The 22546-nt window shown below is 37.4% G+C and overlaps 3 protein-coding genes across 5 annotated transcripts; 2 read left to right on the top strand and 1 right to left on the bottom strand.

Moving 5' to 3' along the window:
- Nucleotides 1–6359: 6359 nt before the first annotated feature.
- LOC121771280 (RING-H2 finger protein ATL78-like) lies at nucleotides 6360–7232 on the top strand. The gene has a single exon (XM_042168063.1). The coding sequence runs from the start codon at nucleotides 6445–6447 to the stop codon at nucleotides 7066–7068; it is 624 nt and encodes a 207-aa protein (XP_042023997.1). The 5' UTR covers nucleotides 6360–6444; the 3' UTR covers nucleotides 7069–7232.
- Nucleotides 7233–7953: 721 nt separating this feature from the next.
- On the bottom strand, nucleotides 7954–9889 carry LOC121771281 (protein SOB FIVE-LIKE 4-like). Of its 2 annotated transcripts, XM_042168065.1 has the most exons (3): nucleotides 9306–9889; nucleotides 8477–8590; nucleotides 7954–8341 (listed from the first exon to the last, which is right to left on the bottom strand). In XM_042168065.1, exons 2-3 carry the CDS (start codon nucleotides 8535–8537, stop codon nucleotides 7965–7967), a joined length of 438 nt encoding a protein of 145 aa, XP_042023999.1. In that variant the 5' UTR covers nucleotides 8538–8590; nucleotides 9306–9889; the 3' UTR covers nucleotides 7954–7964. The 2 variants fall into 2 exon arrangements, with proteins under 2 accessions (XP_042023999.1, XP_042023998.1); XM_042168064.1 differs by lacking the exon at nucleotides 9306–9889 and having other exon boundaries at nucleotides 8477–9295.
- A 3334-nt stretch (nucleotides 9890–13223) lies between these two features.
- On the top strand, nucleotides 13224–17794 carry LOC121770943 (ceramide synthase 1 LOH3-like). Of its 2 annotated transcripts, XR_006043892.1 has the most exons (8): nucleotides 13224–13534; nucleotides 14880–15109; nucleotides 15323–15478; nucleotides 15830–16015; nucleotides 16428–16612; nucleotides 16935–17088; nucleotides 17200–17275; nucleotides 17413–17794. XR_006043892.1 is itself a non-coding variant. In XM_042167718.1 (7 exons), exons 1-6 carry the CDS (start codon nucleotides 13397–13399, stop codon nucleotides 17229–17231), a joined length of 927 nt encoding a protein of 308 aa, XP_042023652.1. In that variant the 5' UTR covers nucleotides 13224–13396; the 3' UTR covers nucleotides 17232–17275; nucleotides 17413–17794. The 2 variants fall into 2 exon arrangements, 1 of the variants encoding a protein (XP_042023652.1); XM_042167718.1 differs by lacking the exon at nucleotides 16935–17088.
- The last annotated feature ends 4752 nt before the right edge of the window (nucleotides 17795–22546 follow it).

Here is a 22546-nt window from a genome sequence, read left to right as displayed (position 1 = left end):
CTTGTTTTCTTGAAACAAACATATCCATAGTATTTGCGATATTGGGATTGCTTTGATTGTTGTAGCACTGAAGAATGAAGGCATTAATTTTGCAGCTCTACTTTATAGTGGAATCTCCAAGAGATAAGGTCGAGTTATTGTTAATTAAGTTTAATATTAGGTTTGACCTATGGTAAGTAAGTCGGTACGAGGGGAACTTTTTTTTACCAAGAAAAATACACTTTTTAATACTACCACTTTCTATATCATAATTGATATTGTGGCCATTTATATCAATAAGCTAACACTAAATTTTTGGATGTATGCGTCGGAAAATTTTAAATTTAATTGATACTATTTGATTATGAAATAGTTAGAGTTTAATAATTAATATTTAATGTTTTAGCGATTGTACTCAAATTTAATTAACTCTAATTTTTATTAATTAAGAAGAAGTACCCCAGAGGCAGAGACGTCCGGTGCCAACATATGTGGACCCCCTCCAAGAAAAAATTGCTAAGGAATGATTAGAGTAATCGAAATTTAACGAAATTAAGAAGTGATTACATAAGCTTAAGCCATGATCAAAGATTCAAATCCATATGTGATAATTCGGAAGGAGTAACATTGTCATGTTAAAGATATATTAAGCCCAAAATGCAAATTCAATAATAAAATTTGGACAGAGAGGGTAATCTCCACTCTGGCATTTTAAATTATAAAACTTAACTTTTTACGAAGAAGAATTAAATCTTTTCACTTTCATAAAAAATTAAAAGCACTTCTTAGACCTTTCTTGATATACATGGACCCCACCTGATATGGTTCTTATCAAGATAATGTTTATTCCATGTGGCGACCAAAAAGAGTGGATCAAGTAGAAATTGATAAAGAAGAGATTATTGGATAAATTTAAGCGAGAAAGAGAGCTTTATTGATCATACTAAAAACCACCTACCCATTTACAATGCTAATGATCAGCGTTTATACACACCGAGCTAAGCTATTGCTAATAAGAATTATGAGGGCTAACTAACAATTAACTAACTCTTCCTTTATTCACACATGTCGACGTGTTGCTGACTAGACTCCAGCTAGATGACAGCTGGATGAAGATATTTTGCTACACTTTAACTTCACATTCATGCACACCAGCTTCTCGTCCATGCATGTAGCACTCTACTCTCTTCAACCTGCCCCGTCAAGATGGACTATACAAACTACTAAAGTTCATCTTGTCTAGTATAGATTGGAAAGCCGTTTCTCCCAAAGGCTTAGTGAAAATGTCAGCAATTTGTAGATTATTTCTGATGTGCAACGCTTTAATGGCACCTTTCAGATATTTCTCTCTAACCGTGTGACAATCAATCTCTATATGTTTTGTTCGCTCATGGAAAACTGGGTTGGAACATATATAGATAGCTGACTGATTACACAATATAGGGGAACCGCCCTTTCTGTCTTCACTCCAAAATCTTCAAGTAAAGCCTTTGCCCACACAACTTCACAAGTTGCTTGTGCCATGGCTCGATATTCTGCCTCTGCAGATGATCTAGAGATAGTGTTTTGCTTCTTGGCTTTCCATGAAATCAGAGAATTACCAAGAAACAAACAATATCTTGTCATGGATTTTCTTGTGTCTGGGCATGCTGCCCAATCCGTATCTGAGAATATGCTCAATGTAGGTTTGCTGCTACTGGAAAAGAAAAGGCCATGACCTAGAGTTCTTTTCAAATATTTCAAGATCTTTTCAGCTGCATACCAATGATCTGCACATGGTTTTGAAATATATTGGCTCAGTTTATGTACAACATAAGTGATGTCTGGTCTGGTGATACAAAGATACAATAGTCTTCCAATTAATCTCTTGTATTTTGAGGGATCTTCTAATGGTGAACCAGAGTCTAGCTGCAATTTCTTCATAGGATCCATAGGTATTGTTGAAGGCTTGCAGCCTAAAAGTCCTGCATCATTAATTAGATCCATAGCATACTTTCTTTGTGATATTTGGATTCCCTTTTTGTTTCTGGCAATCTCAATGCCAAGGAAATATTTTGGTACTCCCAAATCCTTGAACTTTAAGTGTTGTGACAGAAAGGTTTTAAAGTTCTCAGTCATTTGTGGATTTGTAGTCGCCACTAAGATATCATCTACATACACAACTATGCCAAAGAAGCCTGCTGCATCAGACTTATAGAAGAAAGAATGATCAAATGCTGATTGATGCAATCCAAAACCTCTTAGGACCTCTGATAGTTTTAGGTACCACTGCCTAAAAGCTTGTTTCAGGCCATAGCGAGATTTCTTTAATTGTCAGGAGTGGCGACTCAGGAGTGGCCCCCTCGACAGTTAGTCTGTCTACTTCAAGGCTAGGTGGTATGGTCATATAAATGTCTTCCTCCAAATCTCCAAAGAGGAAGGCATTGTTGACATCCAAATGAGTTAGTTACCAGCCATTGATGGCTACCAGAGCCAACATCATTTTGACTGTTGTGAGTTTAGCAACTGGAGAAAATGTATCCAAAAAATCAACACCCTCAAGTTGAGTAAAACTCTTAGCCACAAGCCTAACTTTGTATCTCTCTACTGTAGCATCTGCATGATATTTTACTTTGTAAATCCATTTACAATCAATTGGTGTTTTCCCTGGTGGCAGCACAGTGATATACCAAGTGTCAGTTCTGATGAAGGCTGATAACTCTTCTTGCATTGCCAACTGCCACTCTTTGATTTCAGAGGCTTGTTTGTATGTGTGTGGTACATATATGGCGGACATGAGAATGATGTATTTCAGGTATTCAGGAGAGAGATTGGACAAAGTGAAGTGAGCTGATATGTGATAGAGAGTAGAAGATGCAACAGAATTGCATATGAAGTCAGTTAAGTGAGCTGGAGTTTTAGTGTGTCTGTCAGTTCTTATGACAGTGGAATCAGAAGAGGTAGTTTGAGGATAAGTTAGAGAAGCTGGGCAGTTTGATGAAGCATCAAGAATGGGTGTAGGTATAGGGGTGGAGGTGGAGTTTTGTTGAGAAGAGAAAGGGAAGCTGGATGATGGAAGATGAGCAAGAGGAAAGATGTCCTCATGAAAGACTACATGCCTTTGTGATTATTTCTTGCATGGTGTCTAGATCTAGGAGTTTATATCCCTTATATCCAGTAGGATACCCCAAAAAAATACATTTGGTTGCCCGGGGAGAAAATTTATCTCTGCATCTATGCAATGTAGAAGAATAGCAAAGACAACCTATGACTCTCAAATGAGTGTATGAGGGAGGTTTGTGAAAGAGCATTTGAAAAGGTGTAAGGTTATCAGGAAGAACTGAGGAAGGAGTTCTGTTTATCAGATAAGAAGCACTGAGTATACAATCCCCCCAAAAATGTATGGGCAGATGTGACTGAAAAAGCAAACTTCTAGCCACATTGAGAATTCTCAATGTTTATGTTTCCTTTCAACCCGAGCATTTTGTTGTGGAGTCTCAACACAAGAATGTTGGACAATGGTTTCAAAAGAAGTGTATAGGGAAGGTATATTGAATTCTGGAGCATTATCAAATCTGATGACTTTGATTTTTTTGGAAAATTGTGTGAGAATGGTATTGAAAAACTGAGTCAGAATGGTGTTTACATCAGATTTGTTCTGCATTAGGAAGGTCCAGACAAATCTGGAACAATCATCAACAATGGTGAGGAAGTATTTATATCCTTGATGTGTGTTTGGAGAAAAAGGACCCCATACATCACAGTGAATAAGATCAAAAGTGTCTTTAGCAACATTATCAGATGGTTGGAAAGATAAGTGTTGTAGTTTTGCAAGGGGACAGATATCACACAATGAATGGCTTTTATTGGTGAAAGAGAGAGTTTCTGACATAGATTTCAATTTACTGTAAGATAAATGTCCTAACCTCTTATGCCAAACATCAATGCTTATAACAGAATTGACATTAAGAGGATGAGAAACAGACAAAGAAGTAGGGATAAAAACTGAAGGAACAAAAGGACCTTGAGTAACTTCATGCTCATAATTCACATCTAGTGTGTATAGGTTTCACAATCTTCTACCTCTCCCAATCACAGTTGCCTGAAAAGCTTCATGGATTTCAATGGAATCATGAGTAAATATCACAGTGCAAGATAGGAAAATGGTCAAAGAGCTGACAGGGATGAGATTGAATGAAAAAGAAGGAACATATAAAACATAATAAAGAGTGATAGAAGGTGTTAGGCAGATAGTTCCTATGTGAGTGATGGAAGCTGTAGCTCCATTTGGTAATTTGGCAGAAGCATTTTGAATACGAGATGAAGAGCTGAAAAGAGACATGCTGCAGCAGACATGATGAGTAGCTCCTGTATCTAGAAGCCAAACAGGGGATGGTAGAGATATATTTGCTATGAGAGGATGATATAGAGTACTACCTGTGAAAGGTGGAGATTATGTGGGAGATGGAGTATGTTGTGCGGTTGAAGCAGGAATGGAGGGAGAGCTAGTAGCAAGTTGACTTTGCAGTAGAGTTATCAGCTGCTGGCACTGATCAAATGTAGGCATGGCTGATGGAGTAGGAGCCTTATCATTTGATTCTGGAAAGCAGTCATCTATAAAATTGACAGACTTAGAGGAACCATAATCCTTTGAATTTGGATTTGGTTTGAATTTTCCTTTTCCAAAACTTGGTGGAAAACCATGAAGAGTGAAGCATTTGTCAACCGTATGATTTGTATTTCCACAGTGAGAGCACAATCTACCTCGATTGAAGTGAGGTAAGGTAGCATTAGCTGAATATGGTTGCTCGTGGCACATGAGAGTATTTTGAAAATTCACTACTTCTTCCAATAGTACGTTGCCTTTTCTCTTGTAAAACCAATGAGAAAACCTTAGACAAGGTAGGTAAATGCACTATTGACAATATGTGAGAACGGATCTGAGAATAAGATGCATTCAATCCAATTAGAAACTGCATAACACATTTTTCTTCCTGATGTTTATGCCATTTTGCAGCATTGTGGCATCTACAATTTGAATGTGCTTGTACTCATCCCAAACTATTCGAAGATTGGTGAAGTCATGATTCTCTGTTTGAGCTGATAAATGCGAGCAGAATCACATTGTGAAAACCGATCGCGTAGATCTGACCAGATCTCATTTGCATCATCGAGATACATAATGCTGGAGCATATCTGAGGAGATAGAGAGTTCCTAATCCAAAAAACAACCATACTATTGCAACGGATCCATGCATGATATAGAAGATCATCATCAGCAAGCTTCAACAAAACACCATTGACAAACAACAATTTATTTTTAGCTAAGAGAGCAGTAGACATAGATCGGCTCCAATTGATGTAATTGGAACCGACAAGTAACTGAGATACCAGTTGAAGACCGGGATTATCACTCGGATGAAGGTAATAAGGACTGGAAAAATCCTCCGTCGGTTGGATCTGGTTGCCACTGCCGCGAGGAGCCATCGGAGAAGAATGAGATTAGATGAAAAATAGCGGAATTAAAAAAATATGCTCTGATACCATGTAGAAATTGATAAACAAGAGATTATTGGATAAATTTGAGAGAGAAGAGATCTTTATTGATCATATTAAAAACCACCCATTTACAATGCTAATGATCAGCTATTTATACACACTGAACTAAGCTATTGCTAACAAGAATTATGAAGGCTAACTAACAATTAACTAACTCTTCCTTCATTCACACATGTCGACGTGTGTTGATTAGACTCCAGCTGAATGACAGCTGGATGAAGATATTTTGCTACACTTTAGCTTCACATTCATGCACACCAGCTTCTCGTCCATGCATGCAGCACTCTACTCTCTTCAACAGATCGGAAAAGACTTGATTGTACAGCCCATTATATTATATGGGTTTTTTCTTTATTTTTGCAAATAGCCCATTACAGTAATCAGTGGTAGAATTATGTTCAATAATTAGAAGAAAATTTTCGTAATTGATGGTATTTAAAGTTTCTATCAAATGATTAAAATTTAATTATATAGATCATGACTAATCATATTTCAATGAAAATAAATTTATACTTTGAATTTAATCATATACTATTGTACTGGGCTTACAATAGAGGAGTACAACTTATAGTAGTATTACTGTACAGTTCAAATTCAATGATCTTGGGCACATTTTCTTTATAAAAATAGGGAATAAAACATTAGCAGAAGCATTCCCTACTAGTAGAAAATCTAGCACTTGTTTTGTAGTCTTAATTAATATACATCAGTATATTAGTACTTTTTACACAAAGCACTTAGTTTGAGATGGAATATAATGGAGAAAACCAAGAGAAGGACAGTTGATGCAAATTATTAAATTAGAAACATTATCAAAATCCAGAAAAGTTACATCCCACCAAGGTGAACTTTTTCCCCAGTATAAAAACATGCATCCACCTCCAAACCCAAAAAATATCTTAAATCAAACAAACCAAACCAAAAAAAATGGCTACTGCATCAACTTCTCTCATCACACATTCAAGAAGGCTTCTCCTCAGTCCCCACTCAGCCCCCCCACCCTCAACACCTCCTCATCCTCTCAGAGACACCAGCAACTTCGATGCAAACGTGGTGATGGTGCTCTCCGTCCTCCTCTGCGCCTTGATTTGCTCACTCGGCCTCAACTCCATCATCCGCTGTGCTCTCAGGTGCTCCACCCTCGTCTCAGCCGACGCAGAGGGGGCTCCACCCCCCTCTGCCCGGCTTGCCAATACCGGGATTAAAAAGAAGGCCCTCAAGACATTTCCCATCATTAGCTATGCAGCTGAGCTGAAGCTGCATGGCTTGGACACCGAGTGTGCCATCTGCCTCTCCGAGTTTGCACCCGGGGAGCGGGTGAGGGTGCTGCCTAAGTGCAACCACGGCTTCCACGTCCGCTGCATTGACAGATGGCTTGGCTCGCACTCCTCCTGCCCTACCTGCAGGCACTGCCTCATTCAAACTTGCCAGAAGATTGTGGGATGCAGTCAGTCTGTTTCCACTGCTTCCACACCTGTTTTGAATCAAGAAGTTGCTGTCAGGATTGAGCCTCTGAATCCAGAAGGTTTGATTAGGAATCATGGGACTTAGATAGGAAAACGCAATCAGTTAGTGATATGTAATTAACCTTCTATATTTTGGGGGAAATGGTGGTGGCTAGTGGTATTAGGTGGAAAGTAGCAGCATTGTGCACTAGGTTTTTGATGGGGACAAAAATCAATGTAGTCCAAAGTGTATATATATGGTTTTTTCAACTTTGGTGCATAGTTACTGTTTTTTTCTAAATTATTGCTAGTGATTGTCTTTTCTTGCTATTGGTGGCTGCTGCTGTTTGATTGGGTACTGAATTCAAGTTGCAATGACTAGGATTTGGAATGTGTGAGATGATCAAAACTTATTCTGTTTTGGTTCCCTTCAACAGGCCTTGACTGCCATTTGAGTTCCCTTGTATGTGTGCATCTTAAGAATAGATATTGTAAATAAGGAGTCATTGATTTTTTTTATATATCTTCAGAGTATATATTTGAAGTGCACCCACTACCATTTCAGACCATGCAAGGACAAAAACACCCTGTCTTGCATATCTGTCTTGGATTCATTTACCAAGTCAACATTCCATGAGAAGGAAAATCTCTATTTTATTTCATTTTGACACCATTTTTAATCTGGAAATGGCATGATTAACAAAACAGACCAAAACACAACAACAACATATTCTTATCAGTTATCCCTGACAGGAAAAATAAGGTTTCTGTAATGAAGGATGAAATAGGTTCAACAGAAAAGCCTCAAAATCATGACAAAGTCTTTGCATTCTCAGTAACTTTACAAGTGAGACCATATCATAAACCAAAAAAACAAATAAAATAAGAAAAGCTAAGTGGAAAGCTCTTCAACTTACCCATTTTTTATACTTACATGATATTGTATCAAACATGGAATCAAGAACTACAAAACTGTATCAGTATTCATACCTTCACATATGGTTAAAATTTCTTCAATCTTCCTGCACTGTTGCCAGATTTGTCCCTTTCTCCCTTTATCTGTTTCTTCTTCTCTTCCTGTTTCTTTGCAGCCGCCTTTCTTTGATTGTTGCTCCCTGCAAGGCTCAAACCCCCATGGCTTCTGCCGTGATATCCATATTTATCACTAGGACCAGAGGAAGCATCAGAGGCCATCGAGTCATCGCTATCCGCTGCTGCTTCTTCTTGCTCCGCTTTCTTGAATCCCTTTCGGGCTATGTTGACATCGTCGTCGTTGTCGTCATCTTCATTGTTCTGATCAGCATACTCGTGCTCGAGGAGGTCCGGGGAGGCTATGTACGTCGTCCACCCCGACTCGCTGCTGCTGCATTCCTCGCTGCCTATTTTAGAAGGATCCATTTTCAGCAGGTCCAAGAACAACAAGGCAAATATATCTATGGAGGGGATTCAGAAACTGAAGAAAAACAGGCAGCAAAATCTTGAATTAGAGTGGTGAGTGATGCTATTGGGCAAACCAGAATCTTGTTGATTGGGAGGTAAATGACTATGGCCCCCTTTATCTATTGATCCTTTCATGCAACAAAACCACCTTCATCATTGGAGAGGGGAGAGGTACTGCTTAGCTGTCTCTGCACAATAAATTCTCTGGCCTTTATTACCAGGAGCAACTTTACAGGTGAACTTATAAAAACATAGGTCTCCTCTCTCTCCTCTCCCCCAAAGCACACAAACACAGACAGGGACAGAGGTTTAGACCTCTTTTAAAATGGAAGATACTTTGTTTGCACACTCATAACACCTCATGCCCGGGAAACTCCCTATTCTTTACTTACTCCCCTGTCTGCTTCATAAATATAAAGCTGCTTTTGAAATGAGGATACAGATAAGGCCCACTCGCACAAATGGCAAATGCACAAATGGCAAAGAATGTATAAACCCAATGATATATCATACTAGCTCAATGAGCCCCTTTTTTAGTGTAGAACCATTTTTATTTATCAAGAGACCTTTAATTTCTGTTTTGCCATCTAGCAGGAGCAGCCTTTCATGTGAATTACACAGTCAATCCAACTGTGTTTTTGGCTTGTTCTATGGGGTTAAATTGGATATGTGAACCGTGTACAGTATACACGGTCATTTTCTCAACACAAATAACAACCCTTTTACTTTGCTGCTGTCGCTGTCCTCCAAAAACACCCAAGATCCAATTTTTATTTTGTTTTTGTTATAAAATTTGCTTTCCAATACCACAATTTTCACAACCAACATTCGATATTTAGGTATAATTGGGGACACAAATATTGATCAATATTAGTACTATAAAATATATATGCATAATGTTACCTCAATTGCCATATTGCATCCTTGCTAATTTGACATGATTCCCTTTCCTACCAAATTGATTCTTCCCTTGGCTTATTCTCTGTTTGGATTTCAGACAAGTGAGGCCCCTTTGAATTCCTCTTGCCTGTTGAATAGGTCTGCCTCGTTTCGGCATTCTTCAACTTGGGTCTTCTGGGCTCCATGTCTGAATCATTCTGGGCCTCTTGCAAAACACAATTTCCCCCAAAATTATGATAAAGCACAGTGCTGTCTTCTTTGAAAATTTGATCCGAGATCACACCCAATTGAGAGAGGACTTGTGTCGAACACCTCATTGGCATGCATCTGTGTGTAGCTGTCGCGTAATTAAGCCGACTAGGGCTTATTTGGGGATGGTGATGTTTTGCTGCGGTATCCATCTGCGTGTTATTTCATCAACATCGTCACGTGGAAACTCCATAAATCTCTGCCTTTCGCAGTTCTCAATCGATCTCAAATGACTCAAATCTTTTTTTTGTCGATTTACAAAAAACTTATTTGGCTTAATTTGTTTTCACTTAACAGTTTCCAAACACACGTCAAAAGAAATATCGTGCTTCTTGTTTTTAAGTTTTATCGCATGTGTTGGTGTATTGGTGCAGACGGACAATTTCGCATGTCTAATTAATGATATCTGAAATAAGTATAGTAATTATTATAAAAAGTGTAGTATTTTTCTAATTTATTTTTGTTTCACCTTATGTATTTTAGTAAAGTATTCTTATTAAAACACATAATTTATTTAAATCTAGAATTTGGTTTACAAAAACTGGGTGAAAGATGCTAATGATTCTCCATCTCGTTTGTTTCCATGGAATATTTTTTTTCCATGTGCAAGTCTTAATAATAAGATTAAATATAATGTAACCCCTTAATAACTTATAATATGACATGTATCTTATTCTTATACTCCAGTATCTAAAAAATTAATTAGATTACATATGATGTAACTTAATTGATAAAAATTTAAATACTTGAAATCAAACCACGAGTATTTGATTCCTAGTCACCTGCAAAATTAGTTATAACTCGAATTAGGGTGGGGAAATTGAAATAGAACATCAATTTTCCTAAATCATTATCAAAGTTTATCTCTCAACTTAATAAAAAAAATCAATAATTGCTCCCCATGTGATCCCATGTACATTCAATGTCTCATCGGATTATTCGAATCTCCATATATAAAAGAGTAATGATTACTGTTTGTCATTATTAATTTTCCTTGAGGGTACAATTCGGAGGCCCATAAATAGTAGGACATTATTGTTGTGGGTACGATTCAGCGGCCCATAAATTACAAGCACATCAATTTTCCTAAAATAAAATTGCTCTACAAAATATTTTAGTCTTATATGGATATGAAAGCCCACGATATTAATGAGTGCTATACTCCAAGAATAATTTGAAAGCCACTATTATTATTTTGGCGGCGTAGACAATTCACGGCGTTTCACTGCAATTCAATTTTAAGCTATTTTTTTAAAAAATAGCAAGATATTTGGGTAATTTTATACTTCTTCCATTTTATAGTGGAAACATTTTTTAGCGCATAAATTAAGAAAAAATGGGTATAATATATTAAATAAAAAGATAATAGAGTAGGAAATATGATAAAGTAGAGATAATAAAGTAAGAGTGAGGGAAAAGCAAGAGTCGTAAAATGTGTTATTTTTTATCTAAAAAGAAGAAGAAATGACTCTACTACTATGAAACGTTCAAAATAGAAAAATGACTCTAGTACTATGAAAAGAAAAGAGTACTATTATTAGTATGATTTAAAGGGTTATTTGTAAGTAAATGGAGAACATAAACTTTCAATATATATTTTTTTAATTCAAATACATGAACGTTGAATTTTTAAAGTTTTTTCTTCAAAAAGTAACTTTTTAACGTTGAAGTTGATATGTTTGACGGACATACCTAAGGTTTTCTAAAAAGCAAAAAACAATGAGTATTAAAACGACGTTGTGTGAACAAAAGAATGTAATTTGTTTGTAAATTCACATACCTAAGGTTTTCTAAAATTTCTGCAAAATTTGATATTTTCTGGTATTCTCCAAATTTTGAGTTTTTCTTATTTTTCTCTAGCTATAGATTTTTAAATCATTTAATGACGAACATTTTGTTTTAACTTTGACACCCGTATTAATTTATAGTATTTATTAAAATTTAAAGAGGATGATTTTTTTAAAATAATAATTTATAATTAAGAGTAATTCTTAAATGATCATGTTAAATCACGAAAAATTTAAAATTAGTAATTAATATATAAAAATTAAACAATCATCATCCCAACCAAATGCAATTTAAAATACAAAAATTGCAAATATGTCAATTCACAATTATCTCAAAAATGCGTTATTTTTTTAAGACATTAGACATAGTCAGATAGTATAATTTAAGAGGATTTAACGTCTAAAAAACTAAACACAATAATTTAAAAAGGGCGAAACTATAGCAATTTCTCTTGTTCTTTTGTTCTTATTAAGGGTGTTTGGCTGAAGCTTATATGGTAGATAGTTGCTTTGCATAACAAGAGACACTCGATCGAATTAAGGTCGTAAAGTGTGACACGTATAAATAAGAGTATTAAATAAAAAAAATATATTATTTTTTATTTGAAGGCTCTTAATATATGTCTAATTTCACTTCTATTATTTTTAATTAATGAATCTCAAATTTTACTAACTCATTCAACTCGATATAAAAGTAAGGTCACATTCTACTAATTTTTTGCATTCACAAAGTCAAATAATTTTTTAACACTCGCACTAGTCAAATTTCTACTCAAGACCTTTCAGAAACTAGAGGTGTTTCTGAAATTTCTCCAATTCATTTTAGACATGTCTTTATTGTAAGAATTTATAATACAATTTTCGCAATAAATGACTGATTTGTATGTCAAGTTTTGTATGAATACATTTAAAATTGTCTGACATCACACCATCGGTGGACATCGCCTTGCACTAAGCCGTCTTTTGTCCAACCGAATAACTCCTACTCGCAGTCATTGGAGGATTGTCGATCATAGTTGTGCTTTGGTCTAGATGATTCTCTATAGCATGCCCATTTTCATAGTGACAAACTTATTCCTAAGACTTTACACATTTGAAATGCTTCTTGTTTTTCTCTTGATTGATGGACATAACCTGTTTTAGAATATACGTTAGAGTTCCGATGCTTATCCATTATGACTCCAACTTGTTATAGACGATACACAATATTTGGATTTTTCTAGATTATTAAAACAGGCTCGATTTCAAAGCATACAAGATGTTGTGGGATGACTTTAGGATGTACCTTGTTATACCTCTCAACAACTTTTAATTCCTAAGACCTTTGTTTTTTTTGGTTGACGATGATTGAATCTTCATTGATATTCGCATAGACGTTAAAGATCCGCATAGTTTCCTATGCAGTGTACGAAGCTCGTACATCATATTTGGGAATCACTTCATCGAAATGTTTTTGAGACGACGAGCTTTCAAACTGAGGATGATGAGTGTGCCAGCTGAGAAGAGTAGATCATATCGATTGAACCTATTAGAATTGTTTATTAGTATAAAACTTTTGACTAGAGAAATTTGATAAAAATGAAGGAGATGAGATAAAAAATCGATTTCTATTTTATGTAAAAATAAGTCACCAACCAATGCGGGACACCATATACAACTTGCTAGTAAAAGTATCCAAAACCAAAATTATTTTGGGTTTACGTTTACTCTTTGCCCTTTGATTTTCCAAGTCAATTATACTCAATTTGTAAATCCCTAAAATCACAGAACCAGATGGCACTGCTGTAATTAAATACAAAACCGATGGTTAATCTAATCTTTTCGCAGCCCATTGAAAAAACTAATATGCCAACTTCACAGATCCAATCCTTTTCCAGCCTTAGGAATAAAAAGGGAGAAAATGAAAAAAAAAATAAATAAAAAGACTGCAGGCTAATCCAATCAACAAATAAACGAAGAAATCGGTTTTACCGATTCTCTATGATTCGATACACGTAAATTTGATTACATTCGTTTGAAAACCAAAATAAATTAAAATCATTCTCAAAATATCTGAGTATGTCTTTAATTCAATCGTTGGGATCCATTGATTTGGAGCAAGAATCCTACCCGCAGTATGGAGATTTCTTTGTTCTTCCATTTTTCGCTCTGCTTTTCCCTACTATCCGGTTTTTGCTTGACAGATTGGTTTTTCAGGTAACCTTATTAGCTTGTTTCCTATGTTTCAAATTCGTTCGGCTCTGAAAGTGCGCGATGTGTTTTCTAGTATTTTTAAGTGACCCGATTGGTGTTTGTGCGATGGATTTTGCTAGTTTGACCGTTGTTTGCGCTTTTTTATCTGTTGAAGCTGGTGTGAGTTTTCAACTTCTGTAAAATGTTGGCTAGCGGCTTATGGCGTATGCTAATCGATATATGACTGTATTTTGTGCTCGAGCCGTAGGTTCAGTTACTGATTATTGAGTGCGCATCGATGTAGAGATTTTGTGATTTGTGGAGTGTCTATGAATTAAGACTGTTTTTTATTAGCACAAAATGTTAAAACGGAATATTGGGGGAGTAAAAATGTGGTGCATTGAGATACATCAGTTTGTAGTGTTTTAGTATAAATTTGCTGAAATTGTTGATCGGAAGTGAAGTCTTATTTGCTACATTAGTTATTGGTGTTGGATTAGATATGCTGTTTATCAAAATTTCCATGAGTAAATAAGAGTCTCCACTCTCCAGTTGGATTATAATTTCGTACTCGGCTGCCACCGATCTGTTTATCCAATTTGGAGCTCTTTTGGTTAGCCAGCTCAGCATCCAGGATCAGCATGTCCCACAATTTAGTAAAATCTGCTTTACTTAAGTTAAATTGGTATACATGTCCGATGCTATTTTCTTTTGTTCCTTAACATTACAGATTTCTTTCGAAACACTTTTTACTATCCTGGAGTGAATTTTCTGAAGTATTGAATCACTATACCATTTGACTTTCAAAAAGACAACCATGACATACTACCAGATGGCCAATATTTAGATGTTTGTGCACAAGGAAAACTCTGGAGTTTTGCAAACACGTTCTATTGAGTTGTTTGGGTTGGTGTCCTCCGAACTTTTTATTTTTGGGAATATATTCCATAGACAGAGTATTTTTTGTGGCAGAATATTTTCATGTACGTGGAAAAGGCTAAAGTTTCTTTATCTCAGTGTGCACTTTCAGTTGCCTCAAATCTTGAAATTAAGTCGTGCATGTATCTCATTGATCTTTCACTGTTTCTCATTGAAAATAACAACTTAAACAAATTCCCTAATATACATAATCCTCTTATTTGATTTACACATAATTAATTATGGCTGTGATTTCTAAGTCATTCACTGTTGAAAATTGTTGAGAAAGAGGCCACCTCTCTTTTCATGAATACTGCCCATTACATTACTTTTTCTGATCATTGATTTAAATAATTTTGATCCTTGAGAACTGTATGAGTTCAGCATTGGAGGTCAATCTCAATTTTTATAGTATATTTACTCAATTTTAGGCTGGATTTCTATCTTGCAGAAACTTGGAATGCGATTAATATATGGAAAGGGAAAGGGAGTAGCAGAAAATGAGTCGAATGAGCAGAAAAAAAAGATAGCAAAGTTCAAGGAGTCAGCATGGAAATGTATTTATTATCTTTCTGCTGAGGTTTTGGCACTTGCTGTTACATACAACGAGCCTTGGTTTACAGAGACAAAATATTTTTGGGTGGGACCTGGAGAACAAGTATGGCCTGACCAAACATATAAGTAAGGTTCCTTTCTCTATCTCTTCTTCTTTTCTGTTCTTGGATTTTTCACTTTGCCAATTACCATGAAGTCATGACCTATAGGAGGCTGCTTTACCTGTTCAGATCTGTATTTTCTGCATATTAGGTGTCATGATAGTGGCTTGATTTTCAACTGAAAGTATTTGTTGTCATTTATGAGATCATGTGGTTGATGAATGGTCTTCCAATCCAGGCTGAAACTGAAGGGCCTGTATATGTATGTTGGTGGATTCTATACATACTCCATATTCGCTCTGATATTTTGGGAAACGAGGCGCTCTGACTTTGGGGTCTCTATGAGCCATCATGTTGCAACTTTTATTCTGATCGTGTTGTCATACGTATTCAGGTATGCTTCTGAAGTGTTCAGAGGTTGCTATTCTCTTAAATGGATAATCTATTTTCTTCTTCTTTCGATGTGTGTGCACATAGTTCAATGGAAAGGATATCAGCTTTATCGGGATTTTTCCTTGTTTTAGTTCAACATGGACATGTTTAGGCAACAGATTCCAGGACTGTCATTCTAGTTCTATAAAAACTTCGTTTATTCTATGGATAAATCAACAGAATTATTTGAAGGCAGCATCTAGGTGGACTTGAACCCGTGACCTTTGGCCTCGGGCATTAACTAATCTACCACTAGGCCAACACACACACCACTCTATACACACTTCATTGTTCTTATTTCTGGTTGTTGCAGATTTGCACGAGCAGGTTCGGTTGTTTTAGCTCTTCATGATGCCAGTGATGTATTTCTTGAAGTAGGGAAGATGTCCAAGTATAGTGGTGCAGAAGCACTGGCTAGCTTCTCGTTTGTTCTTTTTGTGATATCCTGGGTGATACTTCGTTTGATATACTATCCATTCTGGATACTCTGGAGCACAAGGTTAGTTCTGGTGCTCTTTGTTATTGTCTCTTATTTCTAAGATTCGTTTTGGTTATTGAGCTTTCCTTGACCAATGGTGTTGCTATTTAAGTATAAGTTTCTTCTCGGCTTAAGTGTGCTCATTCTCTTCCCATTAAGTGTGCAAAAGGGAACTTATCAATTAGCAGAGTTCTTTTAACAATATCAAGGAATACATTGGTGATACACATTTCTGCAAAATGCATGTGATCACACTGTTCCTGAGCTACTAGACTTTTGCCATTACTAGACTTCTGGTGTAGAACAAGCAAATTGGCAGTTTTCTTGCCTTTTCACCTTTTGTTCATCAACATCTACTGATAAGTTCAAGAATACGATAAGCAATTTGTTACTTTATACATTTTTAAATTTTTATCTTAATCTTACCGTGCAGCTATGAAGTTGTCCAGACGCTGGACAAGGATAAACACAAATTCGAGGGACCAATCTATTACTACCTTTTCAATTCCCTTCTTTTTTCTTTGCTTGTTCTTCATATCTACTGGTGGGTGTTGATGTACCGGATGCTTGTCAAGCAAATCCAAGAAAGGGGTCGTGTCAGTGAAGATGTTAGGTCTGGTAAGTGAAAATTGAAAACTGAAAAGCAACACTCAGTTTCATGCATAGAGCCTGAAAGTTGCAGCTGATAACATATTCAAGTGCCAGCATCCTTGGTGGTGAAATATTTTAAGAACCTAGATTGCATTTTTTTTCCCTGAGATGATAACCCACATTGCATGCTGATACAACCTGTAACTTCAATTTTGCATCCTCTTTCTTCTGGGAATAATGGCCACAAAATATGATATTATGAAAATCAATCCTAATCTGAATCTACTATGCATATATACTAATCCAACTACTGATTGATCAAGTATTATATGTTTTTGATTTTCATCAGAATAGTTCAATGGTCCTTCTGTAAATTAATCCGAAAGTCATCAATCAATCTGGGAGAAGCCCATCAGGCTCTTTGCATTCCCCCTCTGTTTTTTTGGAAAGGAAGCTTATGCTGTGGAATACTGTCTCTCTGTTTCCTTTCGTCTGAAACCCGAGTCTGTTTCCACTCCCTTCTAAATAACGAGACCTGTAATGATTGCAGTAGTAAGAGAGAGTGAAGAACGTTGTAGCTTTTGTCATAACCATATCTGCTATTTCCTGTGCAGATTCTGAAGACGAAGATTCTCATGAAGATTGACGAAGTAAAATATAGTCAGTGCGTTATTTACATGATTGTACATGGTAAGCTGCAAGACAATTATTGTGTCTAGAGAGCAAGATATCCCTTTCTAGCCATATGATAGTGTACAGCTCTACATCGATGACCAAACCATAAGGTTGTTCTAATTCCTTAATTTGAGATTTTCATTTTTTTGCAGATCCAAGAGCAGCCTACGTTCATCGAAACATTCCTTGACTTTGTAATGAGCAGAAGATTTACTCTCAATAAAAAAACTTGCATCAACTGAAGATTACCTGAAAAAACAGCCCTTGTCGAAGTGGTAAGCCTGATTCTTCATTTTAAATCTATGCGATCCTCGATATATTAGAGCAGTGCCATTGCCTCTAAAAAAAAGAGAGGAAAAAACGTTCTCCTATTAAATATGTGCAATGATGGATTAAACCAGGATTTGGACATTTTAGTCAGTCAATCTTGAAACTTGCACTGCAAATTATGCAGCACACACTTTGTACAATCTTTCTTACCCCAGTTTTTATTGAAATTAAATTCGGCTACATGCTTGATGATATTATGATGAAGGGCATGCTTGTTAAATCACTACTAAAGTTTTTTGTTATTTTTATTTCCCCATTTTCTTTTGAGATGGGTCTGAATCAGGTTGAAATTAAAAAAAAAAATGTCCTCGAATTATATTTTATACTCCGGGCTTAACTACTAAAACTGTTTTAGCAAATTACAAATTATTGACAAACTTCCAATCATATTGCCGTTTCTGTTACTCCATATTTCATCATTGTAGCGAGGTAACTGATATTTTATGTACTCCATTTGTCATCGTCATCCAAATCTGACTCGTTGATGAAATATTGAAATATGCATATTCAGTAACGACTTGATCTAAATTACTTTCTGCAATAATATTGAGCTTATCCATACTGAAAAAGCCATAAAGACTTTTCGAATAATATATACTACCTACTAATTAAGTTAAATGCGATAAAAATTAGGACTTCGATAGTGATGACTGATGACTGTTTTGTTTATAACAGCATCTCCAATAGCCCAATCATAGTCCAGCCACAACTCCTCCTGCCACATCATCAGCACTAAAACTCCTCCTGCCACATCATCAGGACAAACAATTGGACAAGCAATAGCTCATCCATAGCCCAACCATAATAAACAAAATTATAAAAATAACAATCACACAAAATACGGAATTCAACTTAATACAGGAAAATACAATAATTTCATTTAAATTAAAAAAGGTACATTAAAAAAATTATAAAATTACAAAATTACAAAAAAACTAACGTCGAGCTGTCCTCTGCGCCCACAACTCTTCAATTAAATTCTTTTGGAGTCGAATATGAACTTTCACTTGGCGCATATCGGCATGTGCTTGGAGGCGACCGGCTTCATCGTGAGGTACCCCACTTCGTACACTAGGGTGGCTTCATTATCGTCGTTGGCCCAACTAGTCAGTTGTACACCTTCATCTTCGACAATAATGTTGTGCATGATAATACAAGCGTACATTATATCAGCAATGCAGTCGACATGCCACAAACGCGTTGGACCCTAATTGCCGCCCATCGAGACTGGAACACACCAAATGCGCGCTCCACGTCCTTGTGCGCCGACTCCTGCCGTTCCGCAAAGTAGGCCTTCCTCTCATCTGATGTGCATCTGATCGTCTTCACAAAGACGGGTCACCTAGGATATATCTCATCCGCCAAGTAGTAGCCCATGTCATGCTGGTTCCCGTTGGCGACAAAACTGATGGCTGGACCAACGCCCTGGCACTGCTCGTTGAAAAGGGGCGACGAGTTGAGGACGTTGAGGTCGTTGTTCGACCCGGCTACCCCAAAATATGTATGCCAAATCCACAGCCGGTAATCAGCTACGGCCTCGAGGATCATCGTGAGATTCTTTCTCTTGTAGCCGGTCGTGTAGAATCCTTTCCAGGCAGCGGGGCAGTTCTTCCACTCCCAATGCATACAATCTATGCTGCCTAACATACCCGGGAACCCATGCTTCGCCCCGTGCATCTGCATCAGCTCTTGGGAGTCTTCGGGGGTAGGGCTTCGAAGGTACTGATCACCGAATATTTCAACCACGCCTTGACAGAAATACTTCATACATTCAAGGGCAGTCGACTCGCCGCTGTGGAGGTACTCGTCCCACATGTCTGCCGCGCCTCCGTAGGCCAACTGTCTGATTGCCGCAGTGCACTTTTGAATAGGTGTGTGGCCGGGTCTGCCAGCCGCATCGTGCTTGAAGCGGAAACACAGATATCGACGCTCCAAAGCGTCAACAATACGCATAAACAGGGTCCTGCTCATCCTAAAACGCCGCCTGAAAATGTTGGCGTTAAACCGTGGCTCCGGTACGAAGTAGTCGTCAAATAGCCGATGATGTGCACCACGTGATCCCGATCAATCACTGCTCGACGGTGGACAACAGGTCGAGGTACCGCCGGCTGCAAGGCTCGTTGTATCAGCCGGTCGATCTCTCGGGACGTATAGGCCTCCAACTGTTCGTTCAAACGCCGCGCGAACTCCTCAGCATCCCCCCCACTACCACCCGCGTTACTCATTTCGCGTTGTTGATCTTGTACAGAAATTAAGATAGAGAGAAAACTCGTTAAAACAAGTGGTTCAAATGAAAATGACGTGCAGATCGCGTATATACAGTGTTTCGAAAATTTTAAAAAAAATCCCGCTCGCCGATCGCTCGCAGTCGCCGATCTGGAGCCTGCAAAGGCGGCCAGGAGATCGGCGAGCGCTCAGGAATCGGCGTGCGCTCGCCGACTGCAATGGTTCAGCGAGCGCCAAGAATCGGCTAGCCGGTGCGCTCACCGCTATTGGAGATGCTCTAACCGATGCTGCAAGAGTTATGGTAGAAGTCTTCCTCTAATAAAAATGGCAAATTTCAATTTGCATCTTAACATTTGAGCATCTTATCAAAAATATCTCAACGTTATAGTAAATAATTATAAGCCGACAAGCAATAATTTAAGGTTTAACAATTATGTTAAGATGATATTATGGATAACTAAAATCACATGTAGCACACCAGAGCCTAATGTGGAAATACATGCCCTTTTTTTGAGACAGGTGGAGATATGGTGTTATTGTGCCATTTAAAAATTCATATCGGCAACTTTCTTTTCTAGAAAAACATACTGAAAAACTTCTTTAAAACAAAAGGATAATTAATACCACAATTTTATACACACATTTGATTTCAAATGCATGTAACTCAAAAGAGTAAGTTCATGAATCTAATATATCTAGCATAAAATGATAGAAGGCCAAATGCATATCACATACGCAATTTCCAAAACAAATCCCAACATACTTTTATATTTCCTATTCAAAGTTTTTGTTGGGAAATAAACACAGGCAATCACGAATATGAAAGAGAATGAACACAAGAAGTTGTTTACCCAGTTCGATACAATGTGTATCTACGTCTGGGGGCGATGCCAAGCCAGGGATTTCACTATATAATTTCAGGATGATTTAACAATGAGGGAGCACCTCTATTTATAAGTAACTAGAGAGCCCTAATTCTAGTCAAACTAGGAAACATATTCCATAAGGAAATATCTTTTAAGGAATAAATCTATCACAAGGAAATATACTTCAAGGAAACAAATCCTAAACGTGGTAGGAGATATTTTAGGCTCCATAATTAACAATCTCCCACTTGGAGACTAACAACTCCTAAACAACCATTTCCTCGTGATCTCATCCCTTCATCCGCTTAGCATCGTCTAACCTTCTCTTCAAGTTCCAAGGCCAATTGAAGCTATGCATAGCTTCAATTTCTCTAAGGTCACCACCTTAGTAAACATGTCTGCAGGATTCTCACTTCCAAGTATCTTCACAAGTTGCAGGATTTTCATCTCCACTAGGTGTCGGATGTAATGATATTTCAACTCCACATGCTTTGTCCTAGAATGAAACACTGGATTCTTCGCCAAGAAAATAGCACTCTGACTATCACTGTAGAGTATGCTACTCTTGTTCTCCTTCCCAAGTTCATCTAAGAAACTCTGCAACCACACCATCTCCTTGCTTGCCTCTGTCGCAGCTACATATTCAGCCTCCGTAGTAGACAAAGCAACAGTCTTCTGCAACTTAGAAGTCCGTGAAATAGCAGTACCACCATAAGTAAATACATACCCGGTTGTGCTTCTTCTCCCATCAAGATCATTGGACGCCAAGTCTGCATCCACATAACCTGCCAGCTCGACATTCTTGCCATTGAAACATAAGACGCTTTCTGTAGTACCTCTCAAGTATCGAAGGATCCATTTAACTGCTTCCCAATGTTGCTTGCCCGGATCACCCATGAACCGGCTCACTACTCCCACTGCTTGTACAATATCAGGCCTCGTACACACCATTGCATACATAATACTGCCAATTGCTGAAGCATAAGGAATTTTCTTCATTTCAGCACGTTCTTCTTTTGTACTCGGCGACTCCTTCTTCGACAGCTTAAAGTGACTGCCCAAAGGCACACTTACTGGCTTCGAATTATCCATGTTGAATCTTTCCAAAACCTTACCAATGTAAGCAGCTTGCGAAAGATACAATTTTCCTGCCGCCTTGTCACGCTCGATTCTCATGCCCAAAATTTGATTAGCCTCTCCAAGATCTTTCATGGAGAATCGTTCAGACAATTGCCTTTTCAACTTATCCATCTCCTTTTGATCACCTCCTGCGATCAACATATCATCAACATATAATAACAGAATAAGATAGCTCTTGTCAAACCTCTTGTAGTAACAACAATGGTCAGCGTAGCATCTTTTATAGCCAATCTCCATCATGAATCCATCAAACTTCTTGTACCACTGCTTTGGAGCTTGCTTTAAACCATACAAGCTCTTCTTCAACTTGCATACAAGGTTTTCCATTCCTTTTACTATGAATCCTTCAGGCTGTGTCATGTACAACTCATCCTCCAAATCACCATGAAGGAATGCCGTCTTTACATCCATCTGATTTAACAATAGATTTTCTGCAACTACCATACTCAACACTAAACGAATAGTAGTTAGTTTCACAACAGGAGTGAACACATCTGTATAATCAATACCGTATCGTTGCTCAAATCCCTTGACAACCAGCCTAGCCTTGTAGCGCTTGCTACCATCAGCTTCACCTTTGATTCGATAGACCCACTTGCAATGCAATGCCTTTTTCCCTTTAGGAAGTTCCACAAGCTCCCATGTGCCATTTAGGAGAAGAGAGGCAAACTCGTCATCCATGGCAATTTTCCACCTTCGTTTATCAGGGCCTTCTCCTGCCTCT

This window comes from Salvia splendens, chromosome 16 (assembly GCF_004379255.2).
Source record: "Salvia splendens isolate huo1 chromosome 16, SspV2, whole genome shotgun sequence".
Taxonomy (NCBI): Eukaryota; Viridiplantae; Streptophyta; class Magnoliopsida; order Lamiales; family Lamiaceae; genus Salvia; species Salvia splendens.
Note: the sequence above shows the minus strand (reverse complement) of the source record. Positions and strands in the feature narration are given on the sequence as shown.